The 24,426-nt window shown below is 40.1% G+C and overlaps 1 protein-coding gene across 1 annotated transcript; it reads left to right on the top strand.

Moving 5' to 3' along the window:
* Window positions 1–448: 448 nt before the first annotated feature.
* LOC103703639 (sucrose synthase 4-like) lies at window positions 449–24,329 on the top strand. Its single transcript, XM_039120708.2, has 15 exons — window positions 449–671; window positions 801–927; window positions 1,028–1,179; window positions 1,269–1,464; window positions 1,551–1,669; window positions 2,298–2,514; window positions 2,663–2,758; window positions 3,002–3,175; window positions 10,717–10,833; window positions 10,916–11,082; window positions 12,225–12,449; window positions 22,759–23,080; window positions 23,159–23,403; window positions 23,499–23,637; window positions 23,827–24,329. Exons 1-15 carry the CDS (start codon window positions 574–576, stop codon window positions 23,863–23,865), a joined length of 2,433 nt encoding a protein of 810 aa, XP_038976636.2. The 5' UTR covers window positions 449–573; the 3' UTR covers window positions 23,866–24,329.
* Window positions 24,330–24,426: the final 97 nt, after the last annotated feature.

Genomic DNA, 24,426 nt, shown 5'->3' with positions numbered 1-24,426 from the left:
AGATATAAGCAATGGAGTAAAAGATAAAAATACTATCATTTATGAAAATTGGTGATTAGCTGAATAGTACCTAAAATTCTGACTGACATGATCTATTTTTAAATTTTTTTTTGGTAAAAATCTATTTTTAATTTTTCATGCACCACATCGATCAGGAAAATGGTCTTTTGGTGGTGATGAAAATAGGTGATCCAGAGCATGGAATGGCCTTGCACATGAAGGGCTCGTTCCATTCGCAGAAAAAAAAAGCCAATAAAAAAATAAAAAATATTTTTAATTTAATTAATTTTTTTATAAATATTATATTTTTTTTTAAAAAAATTCTGCAAGCGAGTTGTGGGAGGTCCAGATCCAGAAAACAACCAAACCGAAACTCACGCATCGCTTGGTTGGTCGGGCGCCGCATCTGATGCCCCCCCCTGTTTAAATATCCCCCCACCGTTCGCTCAAATCCCGTGGCTCCCCGAGTAGAAGCTTCCTCTCTTTCTTTCGCCGCTCGAGTTTCTCTCTCCCTTTGCGTCACCACCGCTCCTTCATTCCCCTGTTCTCGGTCCGAGACTGTGACGTCCCGCCATGGCCACCCCCAAGCTCGGCCGCGTCCCCACCATCCGCGAGAGGGTCGAGGACACCCTCTCCGCCCACCGCAACGACCTCGTCTTCCTCCTCTCCAGGTCCCCTCTCTTCCCTTCTCTTGATCGTTCACCTCGTCGATCGAATTCCACCTCTAACCGTAACTCTAAACCTAGCCATGGAGGCACCGTCGCCTGTGGTCGCTGACTATGACTCTTCGATCTTCGCAGGTACGTGAGCAAGGGGAAGGGAATCCTCCAGCCCCACCACCTCCTCGACGCCCTCGCCACCATCGACGACGACGGCCGCAGCCGTCTCTCCGAGGGCCCCTTCTTCGAGGTCCTCAAATCCGCCCAGGTTTAAAACCCCCCATCCCCGTTCCTCTATTGTCTCTGCATCCCTAAATGGAATTGTTTCCCCGTCGGTATTGATGTTAACTTGTTTGGCTGGGAATTAGGAAGCCATAGTTCTGCCACCTTTTGTGGCCATCGCCGTCCGGCCGAGGCCTGGCGTGTGGGAATACGTGCGGGTTAATGTCTACGAGCTTAGCGTCGAGCAGCTCACTGTGGCCGAGTACCTCCATTTCAAGGAAGAGCTCGTCGATGAGCGGTAACGATCCATACGGCCCTCAAGATGCGGTATTTGTATTTCTGTACTCTCCCATCTCATGTGAACTTCGGATGTGTTGATTATTTCAGTAGCTATAATGATCACTTTGTGCTGGAGCTCGACTTCGAGCCTTTTAATGCCTCATTCCCACGGCCGAACCGGTCGTCGTCCATCGGGAATGGAGTTCAGTTCCTCAACCGGCACCTCTCGTCTATTATGTTTCGGAACAAGGACTGCTTGGAACCCCTGCTTGAGTTCCTCCGGGCACACAGGTTCAAGGGTCATGTAAGTGTGGCTTGCAGTGAAACTGAGAATATTTCATTGTAATGTATGTCATCATTAGATTGAGTCGGATATATCGGATGGGACAGGTGATGATGCTGAATGATAGGATACAGAGTGTGTCCAGGCTTCAGTCTGTGCTTGCAAAGGCCGAGGACCATCTGTCTAAGCTCCCACCTTCGACGTCATTCTCTCAATTTGCTCATGTGTAAGCAAAATAGCTTCCCTCACATGTATAATCTTAGCAGGTAGAGCTATCATGGTCTAGTATACTTTTTATATGAAACAATTATAGTCAATTATGAGCTGAAGAAGCTGGTGCTATATGCAAACTGTACCTTTTTGCATAGATTTAGGGTAGATTTAACCTTGAAATGGTATGGCGGCACACACTGGTTTAGTACCCTACAAAATGATTTGACCAATATTTACTTTTTTAGTCAGAGGTGAGTGAATACAGCTGCAAGGGTTGGTCATCCGGCTGCTATAAAACCAGTTTATCAGTGATTTATCTCCTTGATTGGGGAGAAGGGCTTATTTTTCTTGGACATAATTTGCCAAGCATGCCATTATTGCAGGTGTTACAAAACTAGACCTTTGTAATTCCCAATATTTGAGCCAAAATTTCATTACTCTGCTTAATCTGGGTGTGCTAGCTGCCTTCAGTCAATCCTTGATCATGACTTTCTAGTATTGACTAACTGTATTTAAGATTTTCCTGTCAGGAACAGCTTAAGCAGCATGGGGTTATAGAAAAGGAACTTCAGGATCTATATTTTTAGAAGATTAAGGTCACTTCACGCCTGTTGATAACCCTGTTAATAATTAATTTGCAGGTTTCAAGAGATGGGTTTGGAGAAAGGTTGGGGCGATACAGCTGAACGAGTGCTGGAGATGATTCGTCTTCTGCTGGATGTTCTTCAAGCTCCTGATCCCTCCACTTTGGAGACATTTCTGGGGAGGATACCCATGGTGTTCAATGTTGTAATTGTTTCTCCCCATGGGTACTTTGGCCAGGCTAATGTATTAGGTTTGCCAGACACTGGAGGGCAGGTATTATCTTGTTTAATAAAATCCAGTTCTGCCTTTCCTCTCTATTTTACTGGATACTTTGATCATGGAGATGCTTTTCTTTATGGGTGTTTGAAAGTTCTTGGTTTAACCGGAAGAAGTTTTCTTAGCTTATGCATATGATACACAGATTGTCTATATATTGGATCAAGTTCGTGCACTAGAGCATGAGATGATTCTGAGACTAAAAAAGCAAGGGCTGGATGTTGATCCCAAAATTCTCATTGTAAGTATATTTGAAAATTACTTTTCATGTTCATAATTTAGAGATTTCCATTTTCTAACCATTAGATTTACTCGCATTTTTCTTCATTTATATGATATTGCATGTTGTCCTTCTGTCACTAACTATATTTACTGCATTTGCCTCATTATGCTCATGTAACTAGCTTGCATTTCTTTCCTTTTCATTCCCTTTTTATTTTTACTTTTCAAATTAAGTTCTTATGCCATTTCCTGTTAACTGAAGGTGACTCGGTTGATACCTGATGCAAAAGGGACAACATGCAATCAACGGCTTGAAAGAGTTTCTGGAACACAACGTACTTACATCCTGCGGGTGCCTTTTAGAACTGAAAAGGGAATTCTTCGGAAATGGATTTCAAGATTTGATGTATGGCCTTACTTGGAAACCTTTGCAGAGGTAACCTTTCATAGATAAGTTTTAATTCCCTCAAATGAAATGTCATGATTTTAGTTAGACATTCTCCATAAAACACCTTATTTGATAGAATACAATTGTAGCAAATCGGCTTCCGATCATTCTTATTGATCTGGTGTTTTGGCTTCATAGGTTTGCTTTGTTTCTAGGTCCACCCTTTTCAAATTTGGAGTTCTTGAACTTATGGGTCTTATTCTGGCCTTCTACAAAGTTCACCTTGGTTAGAAACTCAGGGTTCATGAGTTGTTCATTGTCTTTCTCAAGGTGTTGTTCTTGGATCCTAATGGCAGACAATAGGGTTTTCATTGTCATATCCTCGGTTTTATGTTTTAGGAATAGCCCAAAATCTTTCCAAGAAGGTGGGAGCTTATCAATGGTACAAGCAACTTGAAGGCTCTCAGTTATACCCATTCCCCTTAAACCTCATTCATGATAAATCACAATTAACTCATGGGCTTGGTCAACTACGGGCTTGGTGTCAACCATCTTATAAGACATGAATTGATTAGGAGCATGATGCAGCGTAGAAGACCAAGTCTTTAGGGAAGTTTGATTAAGTTCTACGACTTGTGGAGTTTGTTTGGTTTTATTTGAATTCCTCGTATCTGTCAGCTAGAAAAATAAGCTGATTAACAATGCTTGATAGCTATTTTATAGGCTTGTAAGTTTGAGTCTTTCAAACACATCGGATTTTCTATTTAAGTATATTTCGGATTCAAAAGAAAGAAAGATGAAGTTTGATAAAACCCAATCCTTGTTGGAGAGATTCCTTCATTCAGGAGTGATTCCTGATTTTCTTCTTGAGTTGTGAACGTGAGATTCATTTGCAGCTTAAGAAATCTATCAATTTTGGTATCAGAGCCACCTTCATTTCTTTTCCCAAGCCACCTTCTGTTCATGACTACCACCAGAAGTGGTAATTCATACAACATGAGTCAACCACAAAACCAACACCTCCGCCCAGAAACCACTCAACACATCGACCAAAACATCACAGCCACTACAAAGGCAACCAACCCCAATCCAAACCAAATCAATGAACTATTGCTACAAGCTATTCAACAGCTTCAAATTGTTACCCAGAGGATGGACCAAAGAATGGACCAGTTGTGGAACAGGGTCTTGTCCGAGGAAGAAAGGGTGGAACCACCCAACCATGAGGAGGAGATGGGAGAATCAGAGCACGAGGTGCACATGGGGAGACGAAATCGTGGACATCATCACATACCAAATTTTGTTCATGGAAACCGTGAGGGGACCAATGGAGGAACAAATGGTGGGCATCATCACAGACCAAATTTTGTTCATGGAAACCGTGAGGGGACCAATGGAGGAACAAATGGTGGTACCAATGGAATGCACGTGAACCGCTCAATGAATTGACCAAGAGGATGAAAGTAGATGTTGCAGACTTTCATGGAAAGCTTGAACCCCATTCTTTCCAGGACTAGCTGACAGCATTGGAGGATTATTTCGATTGGTTCTCGGTGTCGGAAGATAGAAAGGTGAGGTATGTCAAGATGAAATTGAAGGGACATGCTCGGGCTTGGTGGGGAAGTGTGGAGGAGCACTTGCAGAGAACAAGACAACCAGCAATTGCTGATTGGGAGGAGATGAAGCTTAAGCTAAAGGAGAAATACTTGCCTATTGACTATGAGCAAGTTATGTATGAAGAATTGCTTTTGTTGAAACAAGGAACAATGACAGTAACTCAATACACTGATAAGTTCCATGAACTTAAAGTGAGAAGTCAAGTGGTGGAGAATGATTATCAGACTATTGTGAGGTATCGAACCAGATTGAGAGTTGATATCCGTAAGGAGTTGATGAGGCAAAGGCTACTGAATGTGGATGAGGCCTATCAAATGGCTCTCCGCATTGAAGCTTAGACTAATGAGACCAGTTTTAGGAGAACCAGCACTCAGGATTCATGGTTTGCAAGATCTGTCCCTAACAGATCTCAAACTTCGAATGTACAAGGAAGAAGAGATAACAAGGGCAAACAGAAGATGGAAGGAGAGGGACCTCAATGCTACAAGTGTAAGGGATTTGGGCATTATGCAGTAGTTTGTCCAACAAAGGACCGGAAACCAACTCTAGTTTGTGGCAAAGACATACCTGAATTTCATATGGAAGAAATTCTGTTTGAAGAAGAGACAAAAGAGGAAGACCACAAGGAGCATTTGGAAGCCTCAGAGCTGCCAAGTTGTGTGATCCAAAGGGTGTTAACAGGCCAAAAACTAGATGAAGAAGAGGATTGGAGGAGGACTAATATGTTCCATACACGAATGGAATATGAAGAAAAGTCGCTGAATGTGATTATTGACAATGGGAGTGGGATGAATGTGGTTGCAGAGGAAGCTGTGGAGTGTCTTGGATTGTTGAAAGAAAAGCATCCGAGGCCATATAAGATTAGTTGGGTGGATGACAACACTACTGTCCCAGTGAAGTACATGGCAAAGTTTCATTTTCTTTGGGAAGAAACTATTCTGATCAGATTCTCTGTGATGTTATTCCCATGTCAGTTTGCCATATGTTATTAGGAAGACCATGGATGTTCGATCGAAGGGCTGTGTATGATGGATTTGAGCATACTTTTGCATTTGATTTTGGTGGCGAAAGAATTGTGCTGAAGCCACTTAAGATCTCTGATTTTATAGAGAAGAAGAAAACTGAAACTACTATGCTGAATATGAAACGGTTTGAGGCAGAAAGTAGTAAAAAGAATGTGATTTTTTTTCTGCTGGGTCGAGACTCAAAACCTGAAGGAGACATGGTACTAGAAGAAGTGCAACCTCAGTTAGACCAGTTTGCAGACTTGATGCCCGATGAGCTACCCAAACAACTCCCTCCCATGAGGAAAATTCAGCATGCTATTGACTTGATACCAGGTTCTTCTTTACCAAATATTGCTTCTTATAGAATGAGTCCCACTGAAAGCGATGAAATTAAGCGACAAGTCCAGGATTTACTTGATAGAGGGTATATTAGGGAAAGTTTTAGCCCTTGTGCTGTTCCTGCTTTATTAACACCAAAAAAAGATGGGAGTTGGCGAATGTGTGTTGATAGTAGGGCTATAAATAAAATCACCGTCAAGTATAGGTTTCCAATTCCTAGGCTTGATGATATGTTGGACTGACTTTGTGGAGCTTCTATTTTCTCAAAGATAGATTTACGAAGTGGATACCATCAGATAAGAATCCGGCCTGGTGATGAATGGAAGACAGCTTTTAAGACAAAAGATGGGTTGTATGAGTGGTTGGTCATGCCTTTCGGCCTAACAAATGCACCAAGCACATTCATGAGAGTAATGACTCACACATTGAGGCCTTATTTGGGAAAATTTGTTGTTGTTTATTTCGATGACATTCTTGTATATAGTCAGAATCTACAGGAGCATTTGGATCATCTTAAGCATGTGTTTGAGTTGCTCCGGACAGGACAACTTTTGATCAATAAAAAGAAGTGTTCGTTCATGCAGCGAAGGGTGAATTTCTTGGGGTTTATAATCTCAGATTTGGGAGTAGAAGCAGATAAGGAGAAGATTAAAGCTATAGTTGAGTGGCCAACTCCGAGGAATATTCATGAAGTTAGAAGTTTCCATGGGCTTGCTACCTTCTACAGGAGGTTTGTGAAGAATTTTAGCTCCATTGTTGCACCTCTGACAGAATGCTTGAAGTCGAAACAATTCAAATGGACGGTTGCTGCAGACAAGGCATTTCAGGAGAGCAAGTGCCGAATGACACAAGCTCCAGTTCTATGCTTATCTGGCTTCAATAAAATTTTTGAAGTAGCTTGTGATGCTTCACATGTTGGAATTGGAGGTGTGTTGAGTCAAGAAGGTCATCCAATAGCCTTTTTTAGCGAAAAGTTGAACGATGCAAAACGAAGGTATTCTACCTATGATGTTGAGTTTTATGCATTAGTTCAAACCCTAAAACATTGGAGGCCATATCTCATTCATAGGGAGCTCATATTGTATACTGATCATGACTCTTTGAAATATATAAACTCCCAAAAGAAATTGAGTGCCAGGCATGCTAGGTGGGTTGATGTATTACAACAGTATACATTTGTAATTAGGCATAAAAGTGGTTCTGAAAACAGAGTAGCTGATGCCCTTAGTCGTAGGATGTGTACTTTGGTTTCTTCCTCCATTAACTTTATAGGACTCGAAGAAATCAAGAAACAATATGCTGAGGACAAGGATTTTGGTGCTGTGTGGAAGGACTGCAGAGATGATGTAGGAGCTAACAGAGAATTTGTGTTGAAGGATGATTATCTGTTCAAAGGGACGAGGCTATGTATTCCTGCAAGTTCTTTGCGAGACTTTATCATTGCTAAGCTGCATGGGGGTGGATTATCTGGTCATTTTGGCCAAGATAAGACGTATGCTTTAGTCAATGATAGGTTCTTTTGGCCATGTATGAGGCGAGATGTAAAGAAGATTGTGAGAAGATGAAGGGTTTGCCAATTGAACAAGGGAGGAAAGCAAAATATAGGGTTGTACATTCCACTTCCAGTACCAAATCAGCCCTGGGAAGACCTCAGTATAGATTTTGTTTTGGGTCTCCGTAAGACACCAAGGAATAATGATTCAATAATGGTAGTTGTCGATAGGTTTTCAAAGATGGCCCATTTCATACCTTGTAATCACACCTTTGATGCCTCAAAGGTTGCCGGGTTATTTTTGAAGGAAGTTGTGAAGTTACATGGGCTGCCCAAAAGTATTGTTAGTGAAAGAGACATTAAATTTGTCAGCTACTTTTGGAAAATCTTGTGGCCAAAGATTGGAACCAAACTGAAGTTTTCTAGTGCTTTTCATCCACAAACGGACGGACAAACGGAGGTGACTAATTGTAGTTTGGGTAGTCTATCGAGATGTCTGATCCAAGAACATTCCACCACATGGGATCTAATTCTTCCATTAGCTGAGTTTGCCTTCAACAACTCAGTTAACCGGACAACAGGCTGTACACCATTCGAGATTGTGAATGGAAGGAAGCCATTTACACCGATTGACCTTCATGAATTGCCAAGTTCTCAGCGAATGAGTGAAGGTGCAGTTGATTTCGTCAAGTATATGCAAGATGTTTATGCAGAAGTTAAGAGGAAGATTTTCCAGCGGAACGAAGTGTATCGAGCTCGGGCCAATGCAAGCGGACGTGACAAGCAGTTCAATGAGGGAGATTCCGTTTTCATCAGGTTAAGGCCAGAAAGATTTGAGCCAGGATCATACAACAAATTGCATGCCAGAAAAGCTGGACCTTTTAAAATCCTTAAGAAGTTGGGCTTGAATGCTTATCTTATTGATTTACCAGCCAATTTTGGGTTTAGTCCAATTTTCAATGTTGAAGATTTAACTGAGTTCCAAGGAGAGACAGAAACTGAGCAGGTTGCAGAGGAAACTCCTCTGAGGCTACCTCCCAATATCAAACCACGTGAAGAGATTGAAGCGATCCTAGACCATCAGTTTGTCACTACTCGATGAGGAGGGTATTTCAAGTTCCTGGTCCGATGGAAGAATCGTCCTCTATCAGAGTGTGTATGGTTGCAGGCTGAAGAAATTAATCGACTTCATCCAGAACTTTTACAGCAGTACAAGACTCTTAACTTGCCGGAGTCAAGTTCTTGAAGAGGGTGGAAAGTTGATGCAGCGTAGAAGACCAAGTCTTTAGGGAAGTTGATTAAGTTCCACGACTTGTGGAGTTTGTTTGGTTTTATTTGAATTCTTCGTATCTGTTAGTTAGAAAAATAAGCTGATTAACAGCGCTTGATAGCTATTTTATAGGCTTGTAAGTTTGAGTCTTTCAAACACATAGGATTTTCTATTTAAGTATATTTCGGATTCAAAAGAAAGAAAGATGAAGTTTGATAAAACCCAATCCTTGTTGGAGAGATTCCTTCATTCAGGAGTGATTCCTGATTTTCTTCTTGAGTTGTGAACGTGAGATTCATTTGCAGCTTAAGAGATCTATCAGAGCATACTTGTCCATTCCGGCATCTTAGATAACATATTTCTTCTTAAGATCATCACAAATCTCCTTGGAGGTTTTAAAAGTGCAGTAGACATCAAAAAGGGGATCAGAAAGATAGGACATAATCCTTCCCCTAAACAGGTAGTCTTTCTTCTTAAATTCCTTCAAATTACAAGTTCTAGCCGGTTCATTCTCTTTCTCATTTGGAGGAGAGTCAAAAATTATAGAAAATAACCCAAGTGTGGTTAAGAAGGTTTCCATCTTCTGTCTCCAACGTTTAAAGTTATTTTCATTAAACTTTTCAGGAGAAATCGAGTCACTTGCATTGGCCATTGGGGTAACTTTAAATACTAGCCTTTTTATATGTAGGAAAAATCTACTTCAAGATTGTTGGGAGTAACAAGTCCCAGAAAAATTAAAATCTAAAATATTCTACTTCAACAAATAATAGGCAGTAATAGGCTTAAAGAAAATAAATAGAGAAAATGGAATCCGAGATGCTGAGGCGTGGTATGTTGGTCACTTTTCTTGCAGTAGATTTCTCCACCTTACAGTACACAAGGCTTGGATGGCGTTCTACTCTTGAGATACAACAGCCTCTCGCAATGTTCCTTCTGCCTCAATGATTTGCACGAATCAAAAAAGCCTTCGAACCCAGAATCAGTATGTAGCAAGCCCGTTGATTGAAAAAAAAGAGTAGGAAAGGAGAATAGAAGTTCTCTGCTTTCGATTTTGTCTTGCGTCTAATCTGTAGAGATGTAGAGATCTATTTATAGATTTCTTTGGGACAGATGCGACCAAAAACGATCCAATGGTCAAAACTGGTAAAAAAGTTTGAAAAAAAAATACTGGGAGTAGGGCAAGCGGATGCGAGGTCGGTCGCGAAAAGAAGGTCGTCCCTAGGAAGAGGGCGTGCGTTGAAGAGGCGCAAGCGAGGAAACAACGCGGCTCCTCGCGCCTCGGGCGCGAGGCACGGCCCATGTGCCTCGGCTCCTCGTGCCTCGGGCGCGAGGCACGGCCCATGTGCCTCGGCTCCTCGCGCCTCGGGCGCGAGGCACGGCCCATGTGCCTCGGCTCCTCGCGCCTCGGGCGCGACCCACCCACCTCGGATGAGCACGGGCACGTGGGGCCCACGCGCCTCGGATGAGCGACGAAGAAGCCTCGGCAATTCGGCTACGGAGAATAAATCCGAGGGAAAGGAGAGTCGAACCCGTGACCCTTTAATTAGAAAACCAACGTACAAACCAACTGAGCCAAACTTCCATCTTAATATATATATAAATATATATGGTTTAAAGTATGAAAACTTTTAATCATTATTTAACCAAAAAATCTAACATCTACTACCATAATGGTTCTCAGTTTAATTAAAATCTTTCCTCTTTATTGATATGCAGGTATGTATGGATCCTGGGTGCTGCATACTTGTTATATGCTTTCTCTTTGATATCTTCAATCTAGTTCAACTGTTAATAAATTCTTTTCTTATCATTTTGTCGTGGCTTATTTATTCAGGCACTTGTTAATAGCTTATTTTATCAATAGGATGCAGCTAGTGAAATTGCTGCAGAGTTACATGGCACTCCAGATCTAATTATTGGGAACTACAGTGATGGAAATCTTGTTGCATCTTTGTTAGCTTACAAATTAGGAATTACCCAGGTATGCTCTAGACTGACATCGTTGCTACATGTTTTCCATGGGTTGTATTGTTACACCATTCTAATTGATAAACTTTGTGCAGTGCAACATTGCTCATGCACTAGAGAAAACAAAATATCCAGATTCAGATATATATTGGAAAAAGTATGAGGACAAATACCACTTCTCATGCCAGTTCACTGCTGATCTGATTGCTATGAACAATGCAGATTTTATAATAACTAGCACCTATCAGGAGATTGCTGGAAGGTACTTGTCCTGCCTAGTTGGGTGTTCAACTCATTCTTAACTTAATGTCCAAGTTTTTTATTAGAAGGTTTGGGTCTACAAAACATTTACATAATTGCAAAGCAAGTATCCATGTTCTTTTGTTTCTTGCAGTAATAAAGTGATTGCCTTGTATATGCTCTGTTTACCCTTCAGCCTTCGGGACTCAACTAATTTTTCTCTCCACTGAAAAATTATTGAGCCACTTGTTAGATTTGTTAGGACAGGACTTTTCTCTCCATTTGTTAAAAAGTTTCTTGTATGGTATTTCTTCAAAAATATATGCTGTCATCTCCATGTTCTGCAGCTGGGTTTCAAATTTGTTCAAAACAATATCATCAAGAATGCTTGCCATCAAACATTGAAATATGTTGAAGAACAAAAAGGAAAAGACATGAGGATCCTTTTCATGTTTCATGATTTTTTTCCCCTTTTTATGGGCCCTCGGTGGGGTTCAGGAGGTGTCAAATGTTGACTTAATATTGGTAGATACCATTCACCACCATTGCATGTGATTTTGTATGTTACAGTACATCTGGTACTTATGGAAAGTTTGAAACATTTTTGCTTTATGTTATCATCAAAATTCTTGAAAATTGGATAGTTTTTGTACGATTTTCCTTCCGTCAAATTGCTATATGGATGTTAGGATTTCAATTTGAAATCTCTACATGGTGTAGTATGGTTGTTTCAGCAACTTAAATGTGTATATCTGGAAGCTTATATAAACTATCATTAGTCAATCGTCTTTTGATATTCAAAGGTGCTACACCATGCACACTTTGGGTGAATAGCTCCTATACCGTACTGCATCTATCCTATAGTTCTGTGGCTGTGTTTCTCCCCCATTGTTGGACCTTCACAACTATGGATCTAACGGTTGCATGGTTGATATAGGTGACATTCACCTGTGAGTGGTGTAGCACTAGCATCCCTCATATAAAAAGATGGCATTCTTGTTTATAATGGGATTAATTATGGTCTGTGTTAGAGAAACATTAAAAAAAATGAAAACTACTTTAAATTCAATTTCCGTTTCAAAACTTCTGTAATTGTTTGATGCTAGATGCTTGTTTTAATGCTTCTAGGATGTTAGATGAGAACTATTATATTTTCTGTTTCAGCAAGAATACAGTTGGACAGTATGAGAGCCATACTGCTTTCACTCTTCCTGGTTTGTACCGTGTTGTCCATGGCATTGATGTTTTTGATCCCAAGTTCAATATTGTCTCCCCGGGAGCAGATGTGTCTATTTACTTTCCATACTCGGAAAAGGAAAGGAGGCTTACTTCTCTTCATGATTCAATTGAAAAGCTGCTGTATGATCCAGAGCAACATGGCGAGCACATGTGAGTGCTTGATTATTAATTCTATTCATGTGCTGTTTGTCTGATGTTGATTACTGAAAACATGTTGCTTATGCAGTTTAACTTGTGCGTGCATTTCATTAATATTTATCTGTTCCTTGAGCTGTTGTTCCCAGATTTGTGTTTCATTTTCATCCTGGAATAATTTAAGCATTACTTTTTTTAAAAATGATTATGCCTTTTTAGTATCAGGTCTTGAGTTCTCATATCTAAGAATCAGCATACAAAACAATTACACAACATTTTTTTTAATGTCAACTCGAGATTGTCTGTTGAATTATTTATATCTGCAAAAATTATAGATAGTCAAAGACATGATACCGTTTGTGAAATAACTGAGAGTTTTTTTATTGGGTATCTGATAGAGAAATTGCTCTCTAACAGGTTTCCTTTGTAATGACCACTTCTATCAATATCAAATAATGTAATCTGTTTGGCCTATTCTCTGGCGCAAAGTCACTCATCTGAAGTGTTATTGCATTGAATCAATTAGTTGCACACAAATAAATATTTAACGATACAGTTTTTTTATTTAACAGAAAGAAAGATGATTACTTTCAACCAAGGTCTAGTGTGCCGGTACCGGGCACCGTATCGGTTGCTCGGCGGCACGAGTCGGTAAGGGCCGTGCCGAGCCCGTATCAAGAGAGAAAATATGCTGGAGCTGGAGAAGCAGAAGAGAAAGAGAGAGAGAGCAGGGGAGGGAGGGAGAAGGAGCGGCTGCGGACGCTGGTGGAGGGCCGCGGGGGGAGGGGAGTGGAAAAAATTGAAATTTTTTAAGTGAAGTCGGCTGTGGCCACGGCCTCCGCCGCCCCCCACGGCCTCCGCCGGCCCCCCACGGCCCTCTGCCGGCGTCCGTTGCCTTTCCTTCTCCCACATGAATTGGGTCTATCGTAGCTTAACTCTTTTGGGAAAGTGATCCAAGAAATGAATTTAGTGGAATAGGAATAGCTCATTTGAATGCCGAAACTCTTCTCTTCTACTGTTAGAAAACAATGGAAAAACAGATAATTGCCAAGAGAAACTTCAATCAACAACCTGTTTGATTGATTCTTAATGTTCTGCCCTTTACACTTCCAAGAGTACAGGTTTATATAGACACCTTGAAAATGACATAGCATTAAACAAAAACAACTTCCAAGATTAGCTATTTAACAGCATAGTCTAAATATAACAAAGTAGGCTATTAATAGAGTTACTGAAAAACTGCATCAATTCCAATACGCATCAGCTTCAATACTCCTCCTTGATGTATTTTTCTGAAACTCCAAGCATCTTTCTTAGGAACTGAAACTTGTCTCTAGGAAGAGCTTTTGTGAAAATGTCTGCAACTTGTTCTTCAGAGCTGCAGAATTTGAGTTTAATTTCTCCTTTTGCTTCAACTTCTCTTAAGAAATGGTACTTGATTGCAATGTGTTTAGTTCGATTATGATGAACTGGATTCTTAGCCATAGCAATGGCAGATTTATTATCACAATAAATCTCCACTGGACCTTGCTGTTTTTCTCCCATGTCAAGAATTCTGTTCAGCCAAATAGCTTGAATTACAGCTCCAGCAGCTGCAACATACTCAGCTTTTGCAGTTGACTGGGCAACAGTAGCCTGCTTCTTTGATCCCCAAGAAAACATTCCTGATCCGAAGTTAAAACAATACCTTGAAGTGCTTCTCATGTCATCAACTGAGCCAGCCCAATCACTGTCAGTAAAGCCAGTTAATTTTGAGTGGGAACATAACTTGAACCATATGCCAAAATTCATAGTACCCTGCACATATCTAAGAACTCTTTTAGCAGCACCAAAATGAACTTGGCTTGGACTTTGCATAAACCTGGACAACAAACTAGAAGCATAAATAATGTCAGGTCGAGTGGCAGTTAAGTATAGCAAGCTGCCAACCAAACTCCTGTAAGCTGCAGCATCTTTTTTTTTTAACCCCATCTTCCTTTTTCAGCTTTTGATTTGCAACTAAAGGTGTTGCCACTGTTTTGCATCCTAGCATTTTGAATTTTTTCAACAAGTCTTCTGCATACTTTCTCTGTGATATGAAGATTCCTCCTTCTTGACAAATCTCCATTCCAAGAAAGTAATGCATTAACCCCAAGTCACTCATTTCGAAGGTTTTCATCATATCTTGCTTGAACTCTTCAATCATTTCTGGATTATTTCCAGTGAAGATCAGATCATCAACATACAATGAAACTATAAGCAAAGCTTTACCCTTGAATTTCACATAGAGTGTAGGTTCACTCATGCTCCTACTGAAGCCTTGATCACTGAAATAGCCATCTATTTTTTCATACCAGGCTCGAGGTGCTTGTTTGAGCCCATATAGAGCCTTTTTCAATCGAAGAACTTTCCCTTCTTCTCTTATAAAGCCCTCTGGTTGATCAACATAGACTTCTTCTTCTAGAACACCATTGAGAAATGCTGACTTGACGTCAAGTTGAAAAATCTTCCAACTTTTCTGAGCGGCAAGTGCAACAAGTGTTCGGATTGTGTCTAACCGAGCAACTGGTGCAAAAGTCTCGTTGTAATCAATCCCTGGCTGTTGTGAATAGCCTTTAGTAACAAGCCTTGCTTTGCATTTTTTTAAGGAACCATCAGAGTTAAGTTTTCTTTTGAAAATCCATTTAACTCCAATAACTTCTTTGCTGTCAGGACATGAGACCAGCTTCCATGTATCATTTTTTTATATCATTCTGATCTCCTCCTCCATTGCATCTGCCCAGATTTTTTCTTTTACAGCTGCTGCAAAATTCTCAGGTTCTCCAGAGGAGTAATTGCAACATTCATAAATCTCACTTAAAGACCTTAGCCTTCTAGGTGGAAATTCTGGTGAAGAAGTTTCATCCAAACTGCCTTCTGATCCATGTGATGAAGTTGGAGTCATTAGCAGATTTCCATGCCCTTCATTTCCTTCATTTTGAATCTCAGAAATAGCAAGCTGAGATCCTCTTCTTTCTGGTATAAGGATAGTTTGATTGAACATTTTTTCTTCATCCCAATTCCAAGTGGCTTGTTCATCAAACTCGACATCTCTACTTGTAACAAGCTGTTTTGACTCTAAGTTATAGAGTCTATACCCCTTGGATTGAGTGCTATATCCAAGAAAAACTCCTTTCTCAGATTTTTCTTCAAGCTTGTGTCTTTTCTGTGAAGGAACATGAATATAGCAAATGCAGCCAAAAACCTTCAGATGACTTGCAGTAGGCTTTTGGCCACTCCAAGCCTCAATAGGAGTTTGATTAGGAATAGCTTTTGTTGGACATCTATTGAGCAAATAGATTGCTGTATTAACAGCCTCTGCCCAAAACATTTTTGGAAGGCCTTTCTCCAACAACATTGATCTGGCCATCTCCATCACTGTCCTATTTTTTCGCTCAGAAACTCCATTTTGCTGTGGAGTGTAAGCTACTGTCAATTAATGTTCCATCCCCTCTTCTTCACAGAATTTATCAAACTTTCTTGAGTTAAACTCAGTACCTCTATCACTTCTCAAAGTCTTGATCTTGCAACCACTTTGATTCTCAACCAGCAGCTTGTACTTCTTGAAAATCCCAAAAACTTCAGATTTTTCTTTGAAAAAATAAACCCATGTCATCCTTGAGTAATCATCTATAAACAAGATGAAATGCCTGTTTTGGCTTTGAGAAGGTGTTCTCATTGGGCTACACACATCAGTATGAACAAGCTCCAAAGCTTTTTTTGCCCTCCAAGCTTTTTTTGTAGGAAAAGACTGTCTGTTGTTTTCCTAGCATACACCCTCCACATACTGACATATTCTGGTCTAAGAGAGGTAAGTCTCTTATCATGTCCTTTTGATTCAACAATCTCAGTGCATTAAGGTTGTAATGTCCAAACCTTTGATGCCAAAGAGTTGTATCATCAAATTTAGCCATCATAGCTTTTGGGAAGTGCCATTGAATAGGAAAATTTCTGCAATTTCCCATTTTCACTTCAGCCACTTCTTGATTATTGTTCTTCAGATCATAAATAGTGCATGACTCCCCTTTAAAGTATAGAGAGTACCCATTCTGCATCATTTGACCAACACTTAGAAGACTTTGATCGAGACTTGGAACAAATAGAACATCCTTGATGAATCTGGTTCCTTTCTTGGTTTCCATAGTGATTGTGCCTTTTCCTTTTGCTTCCACCAATTCACCATTCCCCAATTTGACCTTAACATTGACAGACTTATCAATTTCTGAGAACATACCTTCATCTGGAGTCATATGAGTGCTACACCCACTGTCTAGAAACCATTCTTTACTCTTCTGTTCAACAACGGCTTGATATGCAAAGAACAAGTGCTCCTCCTTGTCTTCTGTATAATTGGCCTGTTGGTTCTTGTTTTTGAACCGATAGTCCTTCTCTACATGGTCAAACGTCTTGCAGTATGTACACTGAGGCTTTCCGCGATGAAAACAGTCCTTTTCCAAATGATTGGTCTTCTTGCAGACACCACAAGGTGGAAATTCTCCTTTTGAAGTTCTCTTTTTCTGAGAACATTCTCCTCCTTTTGGTGTGCTTTTGGACTTCTTCTTGAAATCTTTTTGTTTCTGGTTTTTCAGATTAACTTTCAGCTGGAATGCATTTTCTAGAGAGACTTCACTCCTTCTGTCAATTCTTTGTTCGTGAGCTTGTAATGATCCCATCAACTCAGCGACAGTTAAGGTTGAAAGATCCCTGGATTCTTCAATTGCAGCAACAACATGATCATATTTTTCTGTCAAGCTAATCAAGATCTTCTGAACAATTCTCACATCAGATACCTCTTCTCCGTAGCACACATCTGATTTACAACCTCAATGAGTCTGGTGCAATAGTCTTTTGCATTCTCATATTCCTTCATTTTGAGATTTTCAAGTTCTCTTCTCAGACCTTGAAGCTTGATTGTCTTAACTCTAGTATTTCCTTGAAACTCCTGCTGCAGAATCTCCCAGGCCTGCTTTGAAGTTGTTGCTCTCATCAATCTCGGAAAGATTGCTTCACTCACAGCTTGCTGCAGAGTAAACAAGGCTTTAGCATCTCTTTGCTTGTCAATCTTGTTTTGGGTTGATTCTGAAGTGCCTTCTGTTGGAGCAGAAACCCCACTTTCAATAACATCCCAAAGATCAAGTGACGGGAAGAGAGTCTTCATCTTGATACTCCAATAATCATAATTCTCACCACCAAATATAGAAACTGTGGTAGATAAACTAGGAGCAGCCATAACGCCCTTCACAGATCGAAGCTGCTCTGATACCAATTGTTAGAAAACAATGGAAAAACAGAGAATTGCCAGGAGAAACTTCAATCAACAACCTGTTTGATTGATTCTTAATGTTCTGCCCTTTACACTTCCAAGAGTACAGATTTATATAGACACCTTGAAAATGACATAGCATTAAACAAAAACAACTTCCAAGATTAGCTATTTAACAGCATAGTCTAAATATAACAAAGTAGGCTATTAATAGAGTTTACTGAAAAACTGCATCAGTTCCAATACGCATCAGCTTCAATATCTACGTCAGCCTTCGAGCCGAACCCATTTCGAGTCGATCATTCCATCATCCCTCGCCCGTTGACTTGGTTCATAAAATCCTTCAATCTCGTATCTAGCTTTTTCAAAGCCAAATCCCAGGGTTTAATCCCTCAAAACTCATTATATTGCCAGCGGGGAATCCATCTGACCCGAGGGCCTTATCTAATTTATCGGACTTAGCTTCTTTCACAACGCTCTCCACCTCCTAAAAAGAGACCTTTCTAGTGAGCCAAGAGCTAGCCTCGGGAGTCAGTATTTTCTTCTTCCACCCCCGCTTGCTCTCTCTTTTTCTTATTCTCCGACTCCGGCAGCGAACCATTTTTAAAGCTGGAATCGTACGGTAAGCTACCAGTACGGCTTGGAATGGGCGAAACCGTCCGGTTTGGGACGGTTCCTCATTCTTTGCTTTCAACTCAACAAACATAAACATGACCGCTGATTACTATTTCTAGATCTTAGTGACAATGTCTTTTCTCAAAAAAATAAGAAGGTTAGTGAGGATGTCATTATTCTAGATTAATATGCTTGAACTGTAACTGTAATGGGCAGGTTGTGATTGTGATACCTTTGAAAAGCTCCTGTGGATGCATGCAAATCTATAAGGAAATTAATGCCCATTAAAATAATGTTGTAAGTTTTTATAACCCTACAATAATCTTTAAGCAGTAAGCCTTATACCAACCATGGATGCATGTGTTTTATTTATGAGTTTTTATAATCCTACAATTATCTTTAATTGGTAAGCCTTATCATGACCATTTGTCTAACTTTCTGGGTTTCTTATTCCATCTTTAAATGTCCAACAAAGATTCCTTACATTCTTTGAACTCTATGAAAACTTGTTTGCGAACTTGCCAACCTTTCTCATTCAGTGTAGAAACAAGCACCGGGGGGTCAATTAATGCATGCGAAGATCTAAGAAATCTGTATTAGGTATTCAAGTTCATGAGTAAATAACACATCGTGTTTTATCCCTGATATTTGTAGGAGAGATGAACCCCTTTTCTTTTCCCATGTCTTTACATTTATGAATTTAGGCTACTTACTTTGAGAGGTATATCTGAGAATTCAATGACAAAATGTGACAGAGCTCATGCTTTTGCGTCTTGTGCGTTCTTTGGGACTAGTTTTTTGTCACCTTATCACAGTGATATTGATCATTGTAGGCATGATCAACCAAGGTTCGCTGTATTGCCCATATTAGGCAATACCATACCATGCTGGTAAGGTATCAATATAGTTTTGAGGTTCAGTATGGCAGGGGCTGAATCGATGTGAGCCGAGCGGAACCATCCGGTTCTGTGTTATACCAGACTGTACTGCCCTGTGTGCTTGGTATCATGGCTAAGCGAGAGAAAGGTCTCCCGATTCAGTGTCAGTATGGTGTGCGTACCATGCTGTATTGGTATGGTAGGTGGTAGTGATATAGCGAACCTTGTGATCAACAATTTCTATGTTTCATTATGGATGCTGCACTGATCACTAAACTTTGTATGTTTGGGATCTTTAACATAAAACTAAGAGCAGTGAACTTCTGCAATTTGTAACAAACATGGGCGCAACACAATCTTATCTAACACAAACTATTAGTTGATTGGTTGAATTTTGCTTGTCAAATGGATCTTTCTGTTGATATCCAATAAAAATGTAGATCTGAGATGGAGATATTTACTCGACCATTCTGCTATTTTGGATATTTGCTAATACTGGATGCTGAGGATCTTGAACACTGCTTTCTGGATGAAGAGTACTGTCTCCTTTTCTCTTCCATGCCATAATAACCATGAGCTTTATCCTATTCATGATCAATTTGTTCCTTTTGCATAATTCACTTGTATTATTATTAAAGATCCTTCTTCTTCTTGCTGATCCTTAAACAAACACGATCTGAATCTTAGTTTTTTTTTTTTTGGCTGTAACCATATCAAGCTTCATCCGGGTGTTTTATCACACTTCCTTTGGGTTAACATTGCTGCAGTCATCATCTTTTGTGCCTGGAGACACAAATTTCCATGTTAGTAGTGCCAAATATTTCTCGACAGTCACTTACCATTCTAAAAGCATATAACCACTTCATCCACCAGGATTATGCTATATGTCAACTGTGTATGCATCATCTATCAACTTGATCTGGGTGAACAAAAAGCCTTAATTTCCTTTTTCTTATCCAAAAATTTATATTATCAGACCTCTGATCAGGCAATTGAAATAAGATGAATATGTACACATTGCATGATGTTTACATGCTGTGCACCCTGGCCTGCCTCATGAATAAAAGAAAATTAATAGGAAAAGGGGAGGGGTGCTGATAGCACAGACATGATTGTTTTCGTGTAAGCACTATAGATAATGATCTTGAAGAATCATTGTTTATGGACTGAAGAATGATAAATTATACTTATTAATCAGTCACTTCGTCGTTGGATTACAGTGTCATACATGTATGTAAGTGATATGTATGAAATAAAATCATTTTTGAAGAGAGAATTACACAAGAATGAGTAGTAATGAAGAATATATTGGCATGTGGGGTTGTTTGCTAATGAGCAGCCGCCATCTTCTTATTAGGTGGAGTTGGCTATAAAACCTTTTCTTTCTCTTGCATCCTGTTTGGAAACTTTGCCCTCTCTTTCATTGATCAGCTTCTTTTGCTATTTAACTTAGTTAATGCTGCAGAGTTCCTTGATTTTTCGCCTTTGAATATCGAAATGAGTACCTATGACTCCTTTCAAGTTGCTACGGTTGATCTGCACGAGCGTTGATGAAATTAACCACAAGGGTGTGACATGCACATGTAGATAATGGATTATGTTAAAATAGCTTTTGACAAAGTGGGTCGCCACTATTATCGGTCTCTGGTTGGGATTTGAGACACAAGTGTAACAACCCAGGACCTCACCCAAAATGGCTAGCCGGAAGGTATTATTTGGGTTTCTTGATCCTGTATAAGTACCCAAGATCTACCCAGCGAATAACCGATGTGGGACTAAACACACGCCCGCACGGATCCTCACATACTCCCCCCGTTCAAGCCCTGACGTCCTCGTCAGGCTAAGGGTTCAAATCCATTCAAATCTAATCATTAACACCACGATCGGTCCGTGGTCAACCCCAATGGATCCGTGCTGCAGTGTTCCCTAGTTCACATAAGTTATGGGCCGGGTCCGCTCTGATACCATTTGTAATAACCCAAGACTTCACCCAAAATAGCTAGCCGGAAGTTTATTATTTGGGTTCCTTGATCCTGTATAAGTACCCAAGATCTATCCAGCGAATAACCGATGTGGGACTAAACACACGCCCGCACTGGTCCTCACATACTCCCCCGTTCAAGCTCTGACGTCCTCGTCAGGCTAAGGGTTCATATCTATTCAAATCAAATCACAAATACCACGATTGGCCCGTGGTCAGCCCCAATGGATCCGTGCTGCTGTGTCCCCTAGTCCACATAGGTTATGGGCCGGGTTCGCTTTGATACCATTTGTAACAACCCAGGACCTCACCCAAAATGGCTAGCCGGAAGGTTTTATTTGGGTTCCTTGATCCTGTATAAGTACCCAAGATCTACCCAGCGAATAACCGATGTGGGACTAAACACACGCCCGCACGGATCCTCACAACAAGAGAGAGAGTTAAACATGGATCTGATTGAGACTGAGAATCTCAGTCTGTTGGTTGGGTTCACGTCTCTAAAAATAGATCCAATTTTCCATTAGATCTGTTCTTGAATTAATGCAAACTCTTATTCGGCTTGCCAACTTCTACTGAGGAGTCACACCTTAGTGTTATTTTTCCAAAATTTCTGTTCTTTCTCTTGCTTCGTTGGCCTTCGTAGTTTTCCATAACGCCCTTCCACATATCTAACACATTTGTTCTGAAAACTAAAGCATCATTTGCAGCTGTACATTGCAACTTTTAGTTAGTACATGAGGTATTGCACAAATTTGGTTCAAGCTCAAAACCAACCCAACCTGAATCAGTTGGCTAAACTAGTTAGTTTTGCATGTGTTCCTATTCAGAGACCAATTTTGGTTGCATCTCACTCATACAGAATCTGAAGCGAACCCAATCCATTTGCATGCCCTACTTGGGGTATTTACAGTCTGTTGAATAAATCAACTTAATCTTCAGTAATTGTGATTTTATTTGAGGGTCAAAAATTTTATGATGTATCAAGCTCATATTGTACACTTTATGTGTTGCAAGGTATGTCAAACTTTCCTAAAATAACTGAATAACTGAATTGCTATGTTTTGTTTTGCCTCATACAGTCATGATAGATTTAGTTATTTATTCTCGAAAAGAAAAATAAAGCATATAACAACATCAGCATAATACTCAACTTTAAAGAGTTTGTGGATGATTATTACATGTGGAAAATTCTGTCTGGTTTTGACAACTATATCTCTGATTCTTTCGCACCAGGCAGCGACTTTGAACCAATGTAATGGCAGTTGACCAACTATTATTATTTCTGTCCTTGTTTATGAATGATCCTTTGTCATCAGAAAAGGTCCAATATAAAATGTAGCTGACATCTGCAAAAGCTTCTCTTTATGAAACAATTTTTTCTTTTTTGAACATATCAATCTTTTTGTATAATAATTTCGAACCTTTCTGTTTTTCAAATGATGGGTTTGGCGATAACTTTTGTACTTTGCGGTTGAGTAGTAATTCCAGTGCTTGTATCTGCTCTTTGCAGTTGAGTAGTAATTCCAGTGCTTGTATCTGATAAGTTTACTTATGTTTCTCCTTATACAGTGGTTGGTTGGATGACCGGTCCAAGCCCCTCATCTTCTCCATGGCACGACTTGACCGGGTGAAAAATATAACAGGACTGGTTGAATGCTTTGCTAAAAACACTAAACTAAGAGAATTGGTAAACCTGGTTGTAGTGGCTGGTCACAATGATGTGAAGACATCCAGTGACAGGGAAGAAATTCAAGAGATTGAGAAGATGCACCAACTCATGAAGACTTATAACTTATTTGGCCAGTTCCGGTGGATTTCTGCCCAAATGAACAGGGCACGCAATGGTGAGCTCTATCGCTATGTAGCCGATACTAGAGGTGCATTTGTGCAGGTATAGTCTAGCATCATTCATCTCTTTCTGATATTTCATATATATTTTAACATAACTAATTGCCCCATTTCACTGCAGCCTGCTTTTTATGAAGCCTTTGGACTCACTGTTGTGGAGTCCATGACTTGTGGTCTTCCAACATTTGCCACTTGTCATGGAGGACCTGCAGAAATCATTGAGCATGGGGTGTCAGGTTTCCATATAGACCCATATCATCCTGACCAGGCTGGTGAACTCATGGCTGAGTTCTTTGAAAAGTGCAAAAAGGACTCTGGCTATTGGGAGAAGATATCTAAAGGAGGGCTCTGTCGAATCCATGAAAGGTTCATCTGCATCTGTCCGACTTCTAACTGTAGCTTCATCTTTCATGAATCTGCCTATCATGGATAAAAGCAACAATTTCATTTGAAAACTGCAGGTATACATGGAAAATCTATTCTGAAAGGCTAATGACATTGGCTGGGGTTTATGGGTTCTGGAAGTATGTTTCAAAGCTTGAAAGGCGCGAGACACGTCGTTATCTGGAGATGTTCTACATATTGAAGTTCAGGGACTTGGTAAGTCCAATTTTCATGCAGTATTCTCCTGAAATGCTTTGCTTGACAAAAACAATGCACAGCATAAGCAAGTCATTTTTCAAAAATCTTACGTTAGTATGTACTTTGGAAAATTCTCTTTCATTTGGATTCACATCTATTTAACTATGCAAGATCTGATCCCCCTTACCGTTTTTCTCTTATTACCAGGTCAAATCTGTTCCCCTTTCAGTTGATGATGAACATTGATGTCACACGCCTGGATGTTAAAAATAAAAACTTTTATGGCTTTGTGGCTACAACTCTGGTTGTACATTACTGTCCTGAAGGCAGCAAATCACCCTTGGATTTTAAAAATGGTTCGACGTATGACAATCCTGGCATATAAGCCGGCAGTTTGCTTATCCTTTTCCTCCTTTAAACTATGCTTTCAATGACATCTGGTAAGTATATCCTTGGGCACATACATGCCTTCTTTTCCAACCTCGAGTCAGCAGTTTGCCTTTTGCTGCCCCTATCGTTGCTTTCAATAAGATCTGTCAAGTGTAGAGCAAATGCCTCCTCAGGCAAGATGCGTTTGTATATAGGAAAGCATATTCCACCAGGAACAAGTGTATATTTCACGGTATAGAAGTGTTTGCATGAATGTAATAGCGTGTATATGTGTTGGAAAATAAGATGGATTTAGCTGGACGGCCACTGCTTTGGATAAATTTGTCAGATTCATGTTTTAACTTGTTTACTGGTTACAGCTTTGGTATATGAATCTCAGGTCTGGATTGGAATGATGCCCATCATTCTCTCGACATG

This window comes from Phoenix dactylifera, chromosome 8, assembly GCF_051530095.1.
Source record: "Phoenix dactylifera cultivar Ajwa chromosome 8, Ajwa_hap1_PhDact_Kaust_v1.1, whole genome shotgun sequence".
NCBI classification, from domain to species: Eukaryota; Viridiplantae; Streptophyta; class Magnoliopsida; order Arecales; family Arecaceae; genus Phoenix; species Phoenix dactylifera.
Note: the sequence above shows the minus strand (reverse complement) of the source record. Positions and strands in the feature narration are given on the sequence as shown.